Source organism: Giraffa tippelskirchi, chromosome 3, assembly GCF_054371585.1.
Source record: "Giraffa tippelskirchi isolate mGirTip1 chromosome 3, T2T-mGirTip1v1.2.pri, whole genome shotgun sequence".
NCBI classification, from domain to species: Eukaryota; Metazoa; Chordata; class Mammalia; order Artiodactyla; family Giraffidae; genus Giraffa; species Giraffa tippelskirchi.
Genome location: NC_137277.1, coordinates 53,277,401 through 53,296,949, shown reverse-complemented (window position 1 = coordinate 53,296,949; position 19,549 = coordinate 53,277,401). Strand labels below are relative to the sequence as shown.

Genomic DNA, 19,549 nt, shown 5'->3' with positions numbered 1-19,549 from the left:
GGAGGCCTCCAGGCCTGCGCAGTCAAGAGAACAGTTGCTTGGCTAGAATCTGAATGCCTGAATTCCAACTATATAATCAGCCTGGAATCATGAGCAAACCACACCTCTCTGGCCTTAGTTTTCTCATCTAGAATATGAGGGCATCAACCAGATGACTGCAAGGTTCTTTGCAGCTCTGAGTTCAAAGGTTTCCAAGTACATTAAAAAGTAGTAAGGCTTTAAGAAAAAGGTTAGAAGGAAATACCAAAATGTTAACAAATTATTTCTAAGAAATTAAAATCTTCTTAAGTAATCTTCTTCTTCATATTATTTAAAATTTTCTATAATGAACTGTAGTGGGAATTTCTAAAAATGTACTTTCATAGCCTTGAGAAATTTCATAGAAATAGCACCTGGAAAAACAGCATATATCAAGAAACTGTGTTGATGATGTATCAACAATGATGAAAAACATTTTTCATGTTTTTCTTAGAATAACAGCCTTCTTACAGACCCCAAGGCCAGACCCAGAAGAGAGTATGACTGGGATCATGAAAGCATGGACCTTGGAACAGCGGGTCGGCATTAGGTATGAACACTGCCTACACACTTGCTGACTGTTCCCGAGACTATCCCACAAGGGAATGGCCTGGGGTAAAAACAAGGAGATCTGGACTATGTCAATGTAGTGTCTTGGGAAAGATAGATCAAAGAAAGTTTTGTAGTCTGCAATCAGGAATAATAGCTGGACTCAGAGTGGACTCTGAACCTCAGTCCAAAAGAGGCTGCAGGTCCCCTGACCCACTGCACCAGATTCCCTGTTCTGTCCTCATTCTCGTTGCTCGCTCCCGGAACTTTACAGCAACAACTGGCATCCAACATGGGGCTGGAGCAAAAATGAAAATACAGCGACACAGAACCTGGGACGGTTGAGAGGCCTCTGAAAACTCCTGCTGGTAAGTCCTCAGGCATTTAATCAGGGTTAAAATGGGAAATGTTGAGAGTGCAGAACACTATCGCCCATATATTTGTTTATTAAGACAGCTCTTGAAAGCAGGAGGAGCTTCTATTAGTGAAGGGGGATTATTAGAATTGTTACAAGCAGTGGATAAATATTGCTGCTGGTTCCCATCAATAGGGACCTTAGATTTAAAAGTCTGGGAAAAGGTTGGAGCAGAGTTAAAGAAAGAACATTCAAAAGGAACTTCACTCCTTGTTTCTATTTGGAGTACATGGACATTAAATAAGTCAGTACTGGAATCTTTGCAGACTTCTGATTCTTTCAATGATGACCCTTTTGAAAAACCTCAAAATCAATATAGCGAGGCCAGTCGCCAAATTATGTTCAATCAAGGTGATATACCAAGATTGGGACTGGGCAAAAATCAACAAGGAAGAATTTATCCTTTGACCGCTCAAGATTTCAAACCCCCCCCCACCTTTTTCACTAGTGGCCACTGCTCATATTAATCTTCCTCCACCCACACCTATATCTCTTAATTGGAAAACTGATCAACCTGTGTGGATAGAGCAGTGGCCTCTAAAACAAGAAAAGTTGGCGGCTTTACATAAATTAATTAATGAACAACTTAGCAAGGGACATATCATTGAGTCTTTTAGCCCCTGGGATTTTCCAGTGTTCATTATACAAAAGAAATCTAGTAAATGGAAAATGCTTACTGATTTGAGAGCTGTTAATGCTGTTATTGTTCCAGTGGGTGCTTTACAACCTGGTCTACCTAATCCTAGTATGATTCCAAGAAATTGGCATTTGTTTGTTATTGATCTCAAACATTGTTTTTTTACTATTCTTTTACACACTGATGATCAACCTAGATTTGCCTTTTCAGTTCCTTCCATTAATTTAAAGGAGCCACATAAAATGGACTGTATTACCTCAAGGTATGCTTAACAGTCCCACTATTTGTCAAAATTTTGTAGCCAAGGCTTTACACCCAGTGCGACAGAAATCCCCTCATGCATATATCATTCATTATATGGATGATATACTATGACTACAAAAAAGAGAGATGACATTTTTGATGCTGAATGGCCATGATACTCTTTAGATTCCGGAGAAAACTGGTTAAAATAAAATCTTTTTTGAAATTGCAAAACCAGTTCTTCTTGCACGTGCAATTAGGAAAAAGTTGACTTGTTAAAATACTTTTTTGGAGCTCCAATTCTGCCTGGGAAACAAAAACAGGCCTGGGGAAAAAACCTGAAGCTAACTCTTATCATGTCCTTGGGATACACAGCCCACTCTGTCTGGGACTCTAGCCATAAACAAATTGGTAGAACTCAAACCAAGGGAAAAAAAAAAAAGAAGGAGCAAAAAGATATTTTAAATTTCAAGTGGAATACTATGAGATCTCTGTCTGTGTGTCTGTCTAAATTCAACTGTGTCTCAGTGTGTGTCTTTGTTTTTGGATACTATATGGTTAATTTATCAATGAGTTCTATTTAAATTCAGGTTCACTTGAACTGAAAAATATTCAATATTAAATATCTAACATTAATTTTGTTTGCTAATCTAATTAAGACATATCTTAAGTCATCAACATTGTATAATACATTTATTGTGCCTAGGTTTAAGGTAAACTAAATTTGTCAACAAAAAAAGTAACTCTTTATGTATATGCTGCTGCTGCTGCTAAGTCACGTCAGTCGTGTCCGACTCTGTGCGACCCCATAGACGGCAGCCCACCAGGCTCCCCCGTCCCTGGGATTCTCCAGGCAAGAGTACTGGAGTGGGTTGCCATTTCCTTCTCCAGGGCATGAAAGTGAAAAGTGAAAGTGGAGTCGCTCAGTCGTGTCCGACTCAGTGACCCCATGGACTGCAGCCCGCCAGGCTCCTCCGTTCATGGGATTTTCCAGGCAAGAGTACTGGAGTGGGGTGCCATTGCCTTCTCCACTTTATGTATATAAATATATATTAATGAGATGAAAACTTTTAGATAAACTCTATTGAAAATAATTATATTTTAGAAATGTCTAAAATAATCTCTAAGGATTGGGGTAACTTAAATTTCTAGAGTTGTACTAAACTAAATGATAAAAGTTTATTAAATAGTTAGGTCATTTCCAAATAAAATAAGATTTTTAAAACATTAATTACTGAATACTAACTTCCTCTTACAGAAAAACTAAAGAGATTTTGGACTATTAATAAATATGTTTGGTGCCATCCTGAGATGTTCTCCATTAAAAAAAAAAAAGCAAATGTTTTTAAAAAATTAAAACTGGTATTTATGTTCACCAATCTACAAAATACTAATATACAAGACAGCTCATGGTTGCTAAAGAAAAGTAAGATGTGTGTTTTTAATAAAATGGTATAAGGAATGGAATTACACTCTATTAAGGAAAAAGGAAGTACATCTGAACTTACAAATGGCTGTTCTCTGAATGGGCAAATACAGTGATGAATACAGAAGTGTAAAAAAGGTTTGTGGCAAGTGGAAGAGAGTTTTGTGCATGATACAGGTTTCTTAAGACATTAAACTGCCTTTGAAATGTTTTACTGTTACTTTGATTAGTGAATAACTATTGTTTCACAATGAATATAAGCTGGTACCAATCTGGAATTTGATTTTTTCTTCCTGTTAAAAATCAAAGTCTTCGTGGACTATGGCTTTTTTGATAACAGACTATATAAATTTCTTTGTCTTTAAGTGACTCATATGTGCTTTTAAAATATTTTGTTACTTTGATAAAATGAATGAGTGTTATTTCACAATGATCTATGGAGACTCATACTGCTTCTACAAAATTAACACCTCATAAGGAAATTTAAAATGGATAAATAATGGCTATAAACCAGTCAGGGCTATGGGAAGTCCAAGACAGCCACTTGGCTTTTCCCAGCTCCCTGACAAACCTCACTTTTATTTGATAAGATAAAGCCTTTCCTGGCTGTAGGGTTAATATCTCACAATAAAAAAAAAATGCTTAAAATACATTTTCTGCGATCTCCAGTGGTTGGGACACCCATTTTGCTGGACAGGCCGTACAGACATTGACAAAAAACTTCACAAACTTCTTGAAGACTATCGTTTTTACTGACATCCTCAGTCATCAGGCAAGGACCACAAAACAAAGGGATTGGTTACATGAGATTGAACAGACTGCTAAACATAACCACAATTTTCATGACTTTTTTGTCTGTTATATTACTGGCTTCTAATCTTTGCTTTCAGATATAAAAAAAAAAGCTCATCTCCTCAAGTCACTGATGGTTTAAAACAATTTAGTTATTTATGCCTATGGATAAAATTAAAACATTTTTCTTTTCCCTCTGTCACGTCCCTCCAGAAATTAAAAACATTTGGGTTCTGAAGAGCCTCATCAAGGTAAAAAAAAAAAAAAAAAAAGACTGTCTCCAGACATATACAAAAATCTCAAGAGTACACTGGGGAGCTCTAAAGGAAATATCCACCCAACTGATGTCAGGCTTATGACATCTAATGTTGCACTGAATCTTAAGTTCCAGTTTTGTTAATGAAGATCTGTATTTACTAAGACTCAGTTCTTAGATAATTCCTTATGGTTATGTTACATTGCTAAGAGGCTTCATTAAGTTAAATTTAAAAAGACATTCATCAAGTTAAATTAAAAAGGTCCTTCATTAAAAAGGACACTCTAAGTTTGTTTCTAAAACTTATCTCAGTAACTAGTCTTTAAATAAAGATCAGATGCTCCAGGATCTACAAACAGGAAATTAACAACAAGCTATAGTCATTTAACAAACTAAGTCAGATGACTTAAAGATGTCACTGGGCTATACCTAATAAAAGTTCTTGACTTAAATTCTTACTTATGATTTTACTATTACTGCTAACTATACTGTTTTCTATATTGCCTGTTTCAAGAAATGTTGTCCCTTACATTATCAAATGTGTGACTGAGCCACTGATATAATGATGGTATACAGTTCCATATAAAATCTATAGTTATAATGGATGTAACTCATATCTTCCTTTGGTAAAGTCTCTTATGTACATATGACCATTGATACATTCTCTCAATTTATATGGGCCACTGCTCACTCCAGTGAGACTACAAAACATATACAAAGACATGTATATGCATTTTTTGCTGCTATAAAACCACCAGAAACTATAAAAACTGATAACGGCCCTGCTTACACCAGTAGAACATTCCAACAATTTCTTAAAATTTGATCTATAAAACATTCTACTGACATTCCCTATAATCCACAGAGACAGGCCATAATGGAGAGGGCTAATCAATCACTTAAACATGCAATAGAAAAACAAAAAGGGGGAGATGCCATAGGACAATAAACAATATTGAATAAAGCTTTATCTACTCTCAATTTTTGAATATTTTGACACAAACTATGGAAACTACAGCTGAGTGACATTTTCAGGCTACATCCACAAATACAACTAAGCCTGTGATTTGGTGGCAAGATCCACTAACAAATGCTTGGTCACTGGGAAAGTTAATTACATGGGAAAGAGGGTTTGCTTGTATCTCCCCAGGTGAAGGTCTAGAACCTGTGTGGATTCCAGCTGGTAGAGTCAAACTGAGCAGAAACAACCAGTGACTCCAGACAGCCTCATCACGGTTATGTTTGCCCTGATAACTATCACAGTGAGTATATCCCTGGTTTCAACAAAAGCAAAGAATTATACTTACTGGGCATATATACCTAATTCCCCATTACTAAAACCCATTGATTGGGGGGATTCTATGATTCCCATTTATGTTAATGATTCTTCCTGGATACTAGGACCTGAAGAGAAAGGGACTCCCTTCAGTGTTACTTATGGGTATGAATCCTGGCCAATTTGTGTAGGACCAGCTACAGGATGTCTTAAATTACCTATGCAAGCCTGGCTATTCACTAATTCTTTAAATCGTAACTATACTAAGGTTCAACTATATCTTCTCTCTGGTCTGAGTTTTGCTTATAATGACTCAGAACCCAATAATGACACCAAATCAGACAGACCTTTATGTGAACATCACAAGCTGTGGACTGAAACACAAGATCGTATTCAGTGGGATAATTGCTGCAGGACTGAGGGAGTAATTTTGATTAATGGTTCCTATGGAATTGTATGGGACTGGTCCCCTAAGAGGTATGCAGTCTCTAATTGCTCTCATCAAAATCAGTCCTGCAATCCTCACAAAAGGCTGCATTGGCAGGTGCATAAAGTCTTTGACCATACTAGTATTACCACTCATTCAGATCATCCAATTATATGACATGGTAGTGGCATGTCACCTTCCTCCCCACAACTGGATCAAGGAAGAGGGCAAGGAGAGATTTGGAAATTGGCTTTAAGTCTTAGAAAATTCCAAATTTGGGATGGACATTATTCCGATAAAACTAATTATTCATTGACATTTAACACCAGTACAAACTGGGCATTTTATATTCAGGCTTGTGTGAGAGATTGTTATGTGCTCTTGAAAGGAATAATTTCTACCAATGAAAGTGTACAAGAACTTTCTTGCCAGGATTACAAATTATATACTTGCTTAAGTTCTTCACTTTATAATTCTAATCATTCATTTGTTATACTAAGACGGAGATTGGGAATATAGCTTCCAGTAAATCAAACCAGACCATGGGAAGGCTCCCCTGAAATACATGCTCTTTTAAAGGTTATAAATAAAGTACTGCAAGGTTCCAAAAGGTTTATTGGACTCCTTATAACAGCTATCGTGGGAATTATTGCTATAGCCATGGCCGCAGCAGTAGCCGGGGTGGCACTGCATCACACTATACAAACAGCTACATTTGTACAGTAGTGGCACCAAAATGCAAGTTCTGCCTGGGGAAGTCAAACCCATACAGACCAAGAAATTAATAAATGATTGACTGATTTAGAAAATGCAGTTCTCCTACTAGGGGACAAAATACAAAATTTAAAATTACAGATTCATCTTATGTGCAATTGGAATATCTCTTCATTTTGTGTCACACCTCATAAATATAATCAAAGTGCATATACTTGGGATCAATTATCTAAACATTTGAGAGAACACATTCATAATAATCTATCCTTAGATATTTCCCAATTACAGGCTACTATTTCTAATATGCAGAATGTTCACTTACAATAACTCCCAGAAACTGATTTATTTAGAGAAATTGAGGAAAGCTTACATAAACTTAACCCCATGATGTGGATTAAAACTTTAGGAGGAGGATGGCTTGGTACTATAATATCAAGATGTATATTTTTAACTGTTCTGTGTCTAGTCCTTAGCTACACCAAGAAATGATGAAGAAAGAAGTTGCTCAGACAGCGTATCTACTCCTGCAAAAACAAAAAGGGGGCGACGTAGTGGGAATTTCTAATAATGTTCGCTCACAGCCTTGAGAAATTTCATAGAAATAGCACCTGGAAAAACAGCATATATCAAGAAACTGTGTTGATGATGTATCAACAATGATGAAAAACATTTTTCATGTTTTTCTTAGAATAATAGCCTTCTTACAGACCCCAAGGCCAGACCCAGAAGGGAGTATGACTGGGATCATATCATGAAAGCATGGACCTTGGAATAGTGGGTCGGCGTTAGGTATGAACACTGCCTACACACTTGCTGCCTGTTCCCAAGACTATCCTACAAGGCAACGGCCTGGGGTAAAAACAAGGAGATCTGGACTATGTCAGTGTAATGTCTTGGGAAAGATAGATCAAAGAAAGTTTTGTAGTCTGCAATCAGGAATAAAAGCTGGACTCAAAGTGGACTCTGCACCTCAGTCCAACAGAGGCTGCAGGGCCCCTGACCCACTGCACCAGATTTCGTATTCTGCTTTCATTCTCTTCGCTCGCTCCTGGACCTTTAGGGCAACAATGAACAGATAATAATCTTAAATAAAAATCACCAGGTTTACCTATGAAACAATTGAATACATTCCTAAATCATACTAGAAAGAAATAGATTGTTACTGCCCAGTTCTGGACAAAGTGTATATGAAGCCCATAAAGTTTAACTTAATTTTAAGGATCTTGATTTTTTTTCCTAAGGCAGTCATCTTTCCCAGTATAAGTTACGGGTATAATTTGGAGGAGTTGACTAGTTGCAGCTCTCAAAACACAGTTGTGTCAAAACCTTGAGTTAAGGCCATACCTGTTTCCTTCAGCTCTTTTATTTCCAAGTTAGGGGTCTCTTTTGGAAGTTCTGAAGTTAGTCCTAGATAGACATTGACATCAGGATGAAATTCGTATCTCTGTACCCTGGGACTCTCAGTTGGCTGAGTTCTCTGGGCTCCAATAAAATCCTGTAACAAGGGAAATACTGTCAAAGACATATTTGCAATCATCTGAATGTCACTGGTGTTTTAGAAACATATCTAGGTGTCAGATAAACTCCCTGTTACTCCTGTTGGGTAGACTGACTGTAGTTCTCATAAATGAACTCACTGTAATTACCAATACTTTGAAAAGTAGTAACAGAGGCTTCACTGGTGGCTCAGTGGTAAAGAATCCACCTACCAATGTAGGAGACACAGATTCAGTCTCTGATCTGGGAAGATCCCACATGCCGTGGAGCAACGAAGCCCCTGCACTACAACTTCTAAGCCTGAGCTCTAGAGCCTGGGAGCTCCAACTACTGCAGCCCACACACAGAGATCCCATGCTCTGCAACAAGAGAGGCCATCACAGTGAGAGCCGTACACCACAGCTACAGAGCAGCCCCACTCGCCACAACTAGAGAAACAGCCTGTGCAGGAACAAAGACCCAGCACGGCCAAAAATAAATAAAGAAATAAAATTATTTGTTTTAAAGTAACTAAAGCTGCTATCCACTGAATCGTACTATGTGCCTACAGGGTGCGCCTTTTACAAACTGACCCTCTCCAGCCTCCCTCTGCAATTTCCTGCTGCCCTCACCAAGTTAGGCAGTTAGGCTTTTCTTGGGAACACAGAAAGAGTGTCGTGAAATGAGGATTTCCAAAACTTGCTACAACTTGATCTCTAGCTTCTTCTTGGTCTCTTAACTCCCTAATCTACCCTGAGATAGGTAAGCAAAAATAGACCCCTAACAACTTTAGACCTTACCTTTAAGTCATTCTTCATAATATACTGGATATCTTGAAGGTTCATAGTTCTATCTTTCTTCTTGACCTGGATGCCTGACTTAACAATATCATAGTAAGGTTTCGGAAGCCTGACATCAGCTTCTAAATAATTTCCCAAGATTATGGTTTCTTTAATGACTGAGCCATCTAAGCCATCCCAGGGTATGTTGTCTGTTAAGGAAAAAGCCAGAAGAAGAAACATTGAGAAATCAGATGAAACTGGCTAACTTTTGTCAAGTTGCTCAACCTCTTTAAAATTAATTTCTCTCTGTAGAAAAACTACTGGAAACTCAATAACAAAGGAGAAACCATCTGACCCAAATAACAGGGAAATCCCTGTCACAGAGACAGGAAAAAGCATTGTCAGACCCCTGTAGGTATGGACATCTGGCCGGCAGACCTGGGGACCACAAGGGAATGTTTCCTGGTGTCAGGTTGGCATGCCCAATGCATTCATGTCATAGAAGGTGAGGCTTTGCCTCTGAGACTGTAAACACTACTAAATGGGGCTGAGTCTCACTCCGTCAGGGAACGTGGTATGTATACCTTCACCTCAGAGTCCGGTAGGTTTGGAAGGGCTTCTATTTCTTTTAAGTGACACTTCTTATACATACAATGGATCTTGGGTGTGTTTGATTTCCATTTACTTCTCAGAGGCCAGTCCTTTCCCCTCATTTGTAAGTTCTTAAGGTAGAGAACAGACTTGTGTTTGCCAGTGGGGAGAGGGGTAAGAGAGGGATGGACTGGAAGTTTGGGGTTGGTAAATGCAAACTATTACATTTAGAATGGAATGGATAAACAACAAGGTCCTACTGTATAGCACAAGAAACTACATCACTCAACATCCTGTGACAAACCATCATGGGAAAGAATATTAAAAAAGGATGCATACATATGTGTAACTGAGTCACTCTGCTCTACAGCAGAGGTTGGCACAACACTGTAAATCAACTATACTTCAACAAAAATTAAAAAAGAAAAAGAAAACAGGTTCTTAAGGGGCACCTCACAGAGACTCCTAAGCACTGACAGCAATATTCAGTTTAAAAACTCTCCTTGGATTAAATGCACTACCATTGACAAGCCAATGGGTGGGCTTTGCTGAATCTTAAAGAACACGTTAAAAGAGAATGATTTCTGAGAGATCATATCTTGCATAAACACAAAGAGTTTTCCTTAAAGTCTTTTTTCCTGTGTCCTGCATTCTCATAAAACTAAGTAACTCTTCTGGGGGGAAGAAACCCAACCTAAGAATAGGGACTTTGGTCACTGTCAGTGTGCTCTCTGACCTACCTGTTAAAATCTCCTGTATGATCACAGAAAAGCTGTAGATGTCCGACTTCACAGTGGCTGCCTTCTGTAAGATCACCTCCGGGGCGGCCCAGTTGTACAGCTGGGTGGGGAGCGGCATTCGAGTCAGATCCCTCTGTGCACCTCCATCCTGACTACAGAAGGAAACACAAGGTAGGGCTGATGCCTTAAAGGGTCACTGTGATCACCACACAGCACACGAGTGAAACACTTGCTGATAACCTCCTTGAGCTTCTAGAAACCCAGCTAGACCCTGAACCAACCCACACTGCCTGCTCTTTCAACGTGGGCAACTCCTTGCTGTTCCTACCTGAGCAGGCACTGCCCCACCCCCCACCTCAGCTGGCCACTCCCTCCCCGCAAGTCACAGGGGCCCTCTTGCAGTTTCTCAACATGCCAAACACATCACCACTTCAGGTTTTTGCACTGGTGGTTTCTTCTGATAGCATGCTCTGCCCTCAGATCCTAGCATGACTGCGTGCTTCTTATAATTAAAACATTAGCTTGAAAATCACCTCCTCGTAGAGGACTTACCCGACCACCTAAAGTAGTCCAAATTTATTGGCTTTAGAGCATTTATTATCTGAATTTCTTGTTCATTGATTTATTATTTATTATCTGTTATTATCTGCTCCATGAGGCATACCTCTTATCTCTTATATCATCAGAACTCTAAATTTACACCAAGGCCTCAATGCTTACTTCTGAATAAATGAACCTAATACTTTTTCAAGAACCCCTACAAGCCTCCCTCAAAGCCTTCTGGGACTCTTCCAACTCTTCGTGATTGCTTCTTTTCTGAGCTCTGCCCTCTTGGAAATGAGCCCTCTCAGTTTAGTACTCAAAGTTTCACTGATTTGCTTGAATAACTCAACTTTGCAACCAGGCTCCTTGAGAACTAAGTCAGAGTGTCCTAAATGTCCTCTGGGCCAACAAAAGTCCGCAGGATGAAATCAGCACTGACTTCTGCCCATAGCTGTCATGAGCATCAAATGAGATCACATGTGTGGAAACACTCTGTGAGCCATAAAGCACTAAGCAAGTAAGGAATTAATATGAATCTTGTTGTTGTTGTTTAGTTGCTAAGTCATGTCTGACTTTTTGCGACCTTATAGACTGTAGCCCGTCAGGCTCTTCTGTCCATTGGATTTCCCAGGCAAGAACACTCGAGTGGATTGCCACTTCCTTCTCCAGGGGATCTTCCCGACCCAGGGATTGAACCTGCATCTCCTGCACTGGCAGGCGCATTCGTTACCACTGAGCCATCTGGAAAGCCCAATAGGAACGTAAACGGTAAGCATTTGGTAAAGACTTGATGACTAGTGGTTGATAATTAAGAATTAAGTTTTTAGAAATTTCCTAGCAGCCCAGTAGTTAGGACTCAGTGCTTTGACTGCCAAGGTCCAGGTTCAATCCCTGGTCGGGGAACTAGAGGTTCCACCACCAGTGATACAAGGCAGCCAGAAAAAGAATCAAGTTTTTATTTAAAAAGTAAGTAACTAGAAGTTCTTTTTGCTGACAGAGGAAAGCTTTTAGAGGATGGGCTGAGCTTCTCAGACTTTGAACAAACTTCTCTAGGTAATACTTCTCCCAGAAGAACTTTTTTAAGAAATAATTTTATTTATTTTTGCCTGTGCTGGGACTTCATTGCTGTGCAGGCTTTTCTCTAGATGTGGCGAGCGGGGCTACTCTCCAGGTGTGGTGAGCAAGCTTCTCATTGTGGTGGTCTCCCTTCTTGCACAGGCCCCAGAGCACAGGCTCAGTAGTTGTGGCACACAGGCTTAGTTGCTCCATGGCATCTGGGATCTTTCCAGACCAGGGATTAAATACGTGTCTCCTGCATTGGCACACAGATTCTTTACCACTGAGCCACCAGGGAAGTCTGCTCTCGACAGAACTTTTGATCAAAGGCAGTAAGTTTAGAAAGCCATGAAGTTATGTTATTTTTAAACTCTGTAGTTGTATTGCTGAATAGGCAGGTGTGGCCTGGTATTGTGTGAATAGCATGGATATACACGCACAATATTATATTGCTGCTACTAAGTCACTTCAGTCGTGTCTGACTCTGTGCGACCCCACAGACGGCAGCCCACCAGGCTCCCCCGTCCCTGAGATTCTCCAGGCAAGAACACTGGAGTGGGTTGCCATTTCCTTCTCTAATGCATGAAAGTGAAAAGTGAAAGTGAAGACGCTCAGTCATAAAAGCAATGGAGTGTTTTATTGTCAGAGATATAGTCCAAGGACCTAGCACACTTGGCTCTTCATATTGTGGGGTGATTGTCCAAGGGAGACGCTCACTGACCTTCTCAGGCCTCTTAGGCTACCTAAGGCAAGGGACAAGTCACTTACAATCAGAATTTATATCCTTTCTCTTTTACTTCCACTCACTTTCCTCTCTTACAATCCCTCTTCCTTCTCTGTTCATGCTAGTGGAATGTAGGAAAGGAGTTTTTATTAATATTTGTTTATTTATTTGGCTGCTGTGAAGAGATACCCCACGTCCAAGGTAAGAGAAACCCAAGTAAGACGGTAGGTGTTGCGAGAGGGGATCAGAGGGCAGACACACTGAAACTATAATGACAGAAAACTAGCTAATCTGATCACATGGACCACAGCCTTGTCTATCTCAATGAAACAAAGCCATGCCGTGTGGGGCCACCCAAGACGGATGGGTTATGGTGGAGAGGTCCGACAAAATGTGGTCCACTGGAGAAGGGCATGGCAAACCACTTCAGTATTCTTGCCTTGAGAACCCCATGAACAGTATGAAAAGGTAGAAAGATAGGACACTGAAAGATGAACTCCCCAGGTCAGTAGGTGCCCAATATGCTAATGGAGATCAGTGGAGAAATAACTCCAGAAAGAATGAAGGGATGGAGCCAAAGCAAAAACAATACCCAGCTGTGGATGTGACTGGTGATAGAAGCAAAGTCTGATGCTGCAAAGAGCAATATTGTATAGGAACCTGGAATGTTAGGTCCATGAATCAAGGCAAATTGGAAGTGGTCAAACAGGAGATGGCAAGAGTGAACATCGACATTCTAGGAATCAGCGAACTAAGATGGACTGGAATGGATGAATTTAAATCAGATGACCATTATATCTACTACTGTGGGCAGGAATCCCTTAGAAGAAATGGAGTAGCCATCATGGTCAACAAAAGAGTCCGAAATGCAGTACTTGGATGCAATCTCAAAAACGACAGAATGATCTCTGTTTGTTTCCAAGGCAAACCATTCAATATCATGGTAATCCAAGTCTATGCCCCGACCAGTAACGCCGAAGAAGCTGAACTTGAACGGTTCTATGAAGACCTACAAGATCTTTTAAAACTAACACCCAAAAAAGATGTCCTTTTCATTATAGGGCACTGGAATGCAAAAGTAGGAAGTCAGACAACACCTGGCGTAACAGGCAAATTTGGCCTTGGAGTACAGAATGAAGCAGGGCAAAGTCTAATAGAGTTTTGCCAAGAGAACACACTGGTCATAGCAAACACCCTCTTCCAACAACACAAGAGAAGACTCTACACATGGACATCACCAGATGGTCAACACTGAAATCAGACTGATTATATTATTTGCAGCTAAAGATGGAGAAGCTCTATACAGCCAGCAAAAACAAGGCCGGGAGCAGACTGTGGCTCAGATCATCAACTCCTTATTGCCAAATTCAGACTTAATCTGAAGAAAGTAGGGAAAACCATTAGACCATTCAGGTATGACCTAAATCAAATCCCTTATGATTATACAGTGGAAATGACAAATAGATTTAAGGGACTAGATTTGATAGACAGAGTGCCTGATGAACTATGGACGGAGGTTCGTGACATTGTACAGGAGACAGGGATCAAGACCATCCCCATGGAAAAGAAATGCAAAAAAGCAAAATGGCTGTCTGAGGAGGCCTTACAAATACCTGGGAAAAGAAGAGAAGTGAAAAGCAAAGGAGAAAAGGAAAGATATTCCCATCTGAATGCAGAGTTCCAAAGAACAGCAAGGAGAGGTAAGAAAGCCTTCCACAGTGATCAATGCAAAGAAATAGAGGAAAACAACAGAATGGGAAAGACTAGAGATCTCTTCAAGAAAATTAGAGACAGCAAGGGAACATTTCATGCAAAGATGGGCTCGATAAAGGACAGAAATGGTATGGACCTAACAGAAGCAGAAGATATTAAGAAGAGGTGGCAAGAATACACAGAAGAACTGTACAAAAAAGATCTTCACGACCCAGATAATCACGATGGTGTGATCACTCACCTAGAGCCAGGCATCCTGGAATGTGAAGTCAAGCGGGCCTTAGGAAGCATCACTACGAACAAAGCTAGTGGAGGTGATGGAATTCCAGTAGAGCTATTTCAACTCCTGAAAGATGATGCTGTGAAAGTGCTGCACTCGATATGCTAGCAAATCTGGAAAACTCATCAGTGGCCACAGGACTGGAAAAGGTCAGTTTGCATTCCAGTCCCAAAGAAAAGCAATGCCAAAGAATACTCAAACTACTGCACAATTGCACTCATCTCACACGCTAGTAAAGTAATGCTCAAAATTCTCCAAGCCAGGCTTCAGCAATACATGAACCGTGAACTTCCAGATGTTCAAGCTGGTTTTAGAAAAGGCAGAGGAACCAGAGATCAAATTGCCAACATCTGCTGGATCATCGATAAAGCAAGAGAGTTCCAGAAAAACATCTATTTCTGCTTTATTGACTATGTCAAAGCCTTTGACTGTATGGATCACAATAAACTGTGGAAAATTCTGAAAGAGATGGGAATACCAGACCATCTGACCTGTCTCCTGAGAAACCTGTATGCAGGTCAGAAAGCAACAGTTAGAACTGGACATGGAACAACAGACTTGTTCCAAATAGGAAAAGGAGTATGTCAAGGCTGTATATTGTCACCCTGCTTATTTAACTTATATGCGGAGTACATCATGAGAAACGCTGGGCTGGAAGAAACACAAGCTGGAATCAAGATTGCCGGGAGAAATATCAATAACCTCAGATATGCAGATGACACCATCCTTATGGTAGAAAGTGAAGAAGAACTGAAGAGCCTCTTGATGAAAGTGAAAGAGGAGAGTGAAAACATTGGCTTAAAGTTCAACGTTCAGAAAACTAAGATCATGGCATCTGGTCCCATCATTTCATGGGAAATAGATGGGGAAATAGTGGAAACAGTGTCAGACTTTATTTTTTTGGGCTCCAGAATCACTGCTGATGGTGACTGCAGCCATGAAATTAAAAGACGCTTACTCCTTGGCAGGAAGGTTACGACCAACCTAGATAGCATATTTAAAAGCAGAGATATTACTTTGCCAACAAAGGTCCGTCTAGTCAAGGCTATCGTTTTTCCCGTGGTCATGTATGGATGTGAGAGTTGGACGGTGAAGAAAACTGAGTGCCGAAGAATTGATGCTTTTGAACTGTGGTGTTGGAGAAGACTCTTGAGAGTCCCTTGGACTGCAAGGAGATCCAAACAGTCCATCCTAAAGGAGATCAGTCCCGGGTGTTCATTGGAAGGACTGATGTTGAAGCTGAAACTCCAATACTTTGGCCACCTCATGCGAAGAGTTGACTCATTGGAAAAGACCCTAACGCTGGGAAGGATTGGAGGCAGGAGGAGAAGGGGACAACAGAGGATGAGATGGTTGGATGGCATCACCAACTCGATGGACATGGGTTTGGGTAAACTCTGGGAGTTGGTGATGGACAGGGTGGCCTGGCGTGCTGCGGTTCATGGGGTTGCAAAGAGTCGGATACGACTGAGTGACTGAACTGAACTGAACTGACATCAGGTATTAGTTGCGGCATGCAGGATCTTTAGTTGAGGTATGTGAACTCTTAGTGGGATCTACTTTCCTGACCAGGGATCAAACCTGGGCCCCTGCATTGAAAGCACACAGTCTTAGCCAATGGACCAGTAGGAAAGTCCCAGGGAAGTCTTTTCAGCTTTAGCTTTGACATCATCAAAATTACATTTGTCTGTGGTTATATGATACCACTTGCAAGGTCAATTCCAGCTCTAAAGACTCCATTAAGAAGGAGTTGAAGAATAGGAGAAACTGCTGTATCATTTTTACATCAAGAGATGGAATGTTACTCTTACCAATAAATAGCCCTCCAAGTTCCTCTGTCCATGGGATTCTCCAGGAAAGGATACTGGAATGGGTTGTCATGCCATCCTCCAGGGGATCTTCCTCGCCCAGGAATCAAACCAGCATCTCTTGCATCTCCTGCATTGGCAGGTGGGTTCTTTACCACTAGAGCCACCTGGAAGCCCCAGGGTTGAGGTTGTGTGTGTGTGTTAGTTGCTCAGTCATGTCCAACTCTTTCTGATCCTATGGACTGTAGCCCCCCAGGCTCCTTTGTCCATGGAATTTTCCAGGCAAGAATACTGAAGTGGATTGCCATTCTCTTCTCCAGGGGATCTTCCTGACCCAAGGACAGAACCCGGGTCTCCTGCATTGCAGGCAGATTCTTTCCCGTCTGAGCCACCAGGGAAGCCCAGGGTTGAGGCTGCTGCTGCTGCTGCTAAGTCACTTCAGTCGTGTCCGACCCTGTGCGACCCCATAGACGGTAGCTCACCAGGCTCTCCCGTCCCCAGGATTCTCCAGGCAAGAACACTTGAGTGGGTTGCCATTTCCTTCTCCAATGCATGAAAGTGAAAAGTGAAAGTGAAGTCGCTCAGTCGTGTCCGATTCTTAGCGCCTCATGGACTGCAGCCTACCAGGCTCCTCTGTCCATGGGATTTTCCAGGCAAGAGTACTGGAGTAGGGTAGGGCTGAGGCTGGCCGTCTCCAAAGTCCCATTTCACTCTAGGGTTCACATTTCTATTGGAGAGCGCATCAAAGAAACTGTTACACCTCCATGCGAACAACAGGTGGCGCTGCATCACTGGCAAACAGCTTGGGTTCTGTCAACCTTGAAAAGTCTATTATCAACAGTAAAAATGTCCAAACCCTTTAGCTCTTGAACACATAGCCAAAGTGGTGAACCTTGTTCTGAATCATTTCAAGGATTCACTTCAAATGCTTCCTGAGCACTTACTACGTGGCAGGCGCTGAGCTGGGTGGTAAAGATGAACAAGCCGTAGTATGGTTCCTACCCTCTTGGAGCTCACCATTCGGCACGCCGACACCTGACTGCTGGGCAGTGGAGTATGCTCGGTGATTCCGGGAAAGGGCTTCAGTATAGGCTTCATGGGGGGTGTGGTGGAAGACAGTGTCAGAAATAAGTTTAAGAGGATAAACGGGAGTGCCAGTTACTCCAGGTGTGAGGAGCAGCCCTGAGAAGTGGCATGGCCTGCAAGTGCCCTCAGACGGCCAGACAGAGTGACAAGTGATGAGCGTGACGCCACGGAAGGCTTCCCACTCTACAAAGTGCAGGGACTTAATCTTGTAGGCACAGGCAGACACTGGGATTGAGAATGGACCAGATCTGAGACTGAACAGCTCAACTGGCGAGAGCTATCTGGCCTCCACCGGTTTTCAGTGGAAAACGGCTCCAGCTAACTGCTCTCCTGCTGCTCTCTCGTCCCATCACGGCCCTGTTGCCATGGAAGAGCGAGGAGGATCATCTTAACCTGTAAATCAGCCAGAATATCATTCTGCTCAAAAAAATCCTTCACAGTATCCCAGTGTTTTAACGATTAAATTCAAACTCTTTGCCAAGGCCCACAGGGGAAGCCCAATTTGACCCATGCTCTCCTCTCCAGACAGAGAGACAAAGGGTACACGAGGCCCTGGGAGGTGACAGTCTTTCCACTTCATTCATTTAAAAAACATGTTAAAGAACTTCCCTGGTGGTCCAGTGGTTAAGACTCCACACTGCCAATGCAGGGGTGTGGCTTCAATCCCTGGTCAAGGAACTATGATTCCATACACAGCATGGAATGGCCATAAATAAATAAACAAAATCATCTATAAATAAATAAAATGAATTTTAAAAATAAAAAGGAACTTCCCTGGTGGTCCACTGGCTAAGACTCCACGTTCCTAATGCAGGGGGCCTGAGTTCGATCCCTGCTCAGAGAACTAGATCCCACATGCCGCAACTAAAGATCCTGAATGTCATGACTAAAGATCCTGTGCAACTGAGACCCGGTGCAGCCAAATAAATAAATACATTGTTTTAAAAATAAATTTTTTAAAAAAATTTTAATTAAAAAAATAAAGAACATGCTGAGCTCCCGCTGTGTGGAGGCCTGCTCTAGGTATCTGAGATATGGCAGCAGATAAAACAGAAATCCCTGCCCTCAAAGAGCTTTTCTAAGAAGTAAATTATGAGTATGTAAGACCTGCCAGGGGCTTTCCAGGTGGCACTAGTGGTAAAGAACTTGCCTGCCGATGCAGGAGACATAAGGGATGAGGGTTTGATCCCTGGGTCGGGAAGAGCCCTCGGCGGAGGGCATGGCAACCCACTCCAGCATTCTTGCCTGGAAAATCCCATAGACAGAGGAGCCTGGCAGGCTACAGTCCACAGGGTCGCAAAAAGCTGGACATGACTGAAGTGACTTAGCAGGTATGCACACAAGACCTGCCAGAGATCCAGAAATAAAACCTCAGTGATGGTGGTGAGTGAGGACCAGGCTAAGCAGAGGTAAGCAGGTCTAAGCCAGGGGTCTGGCCATGGCTCAGGCCTCAGAGCTGCACCGGAGCAGCCCTGGGCCCAGGGCTCAGAGCTGTGGAGGACAGCAAGGAAGCACAGGGTAGATCCTCTGCCCCCCAGAACTGAGGGGCAGGAGATGGGGGCCAGCTTTCCACTCTCGGGAGGACTCTTGTTGACTTCTGCCAAATGGGAAATGAAGCCCATCCCCCAAACCTCGAGTCAGGATGCTGTTTTCATCACTACTTCCTTCCCTGCGCTGAGCCCCACCCACTCAGGTCAGTAAGGCTCACCAGCACCCGCTGCCTTCCAGGATGCACAGCTGTGGTGCCTTTCCCAGCCTGCCTGCAGGGAAGAGGTGACTGGGCGCTGGGCACTGTAAAGTGGGAAGTAAGGATACACCCACTTTCAGTAGTCCCTAAACCCTAACACACGCCCCTCCAGGCTTGCTCTTTCTCGCTGACCAGCAATGCGGAGGACACAGTGGGAGGCTGATGCCTGGGGGACAGTGGAGCCACGGAAGGGAGGAACGTAAAGTATGGTGAATGCCACCCCTTCCCAACACACACACACTTCATGGCA

General features: G+C 42.0%; 1 protein-coding gene across 50 annotated transcripts in view; it reads right to left on the bottom strand.

Annotated features, from left to right (window-relative positions):
* TEX14 (testis expressed 14, intercellular bridge forming factor) overlaps nucleotides 1–19,549 on the bottom strand; it is a 218,223-nt gene that overhangs the window by 37,371 nt on the left and 161,303 nt on the right. For all 50 annotated transcript variants that reach the window (XR_014080732.1, XR_014080733.1, XR_014080735.1 and 47 more), the window contains 3 exons: nucleotides 10,343–10,494; nucleotides 9,030–9,220; nucleotides 8,098–8,248 (listed from right to left, as the gene is read on the bottom strand). Coding sequence is in view for 45 of the 50 variants with exons in the window: in XM_081585121.1 (XP_081441247.1) it covers nucleotides 8,098–8,248; nucleotides 9,030–9,220; nucleotides 10,343–10,494 (494 nt within the window). In the remaining 5 variants the exon portion in view is untranslated. The remainder of the gene's footprint in view (nucleotides 1–8,097; nucleotides 8,249–9,029; nucleotides 9,221–10,342; nucleotides 10,495–19,549) is intronic.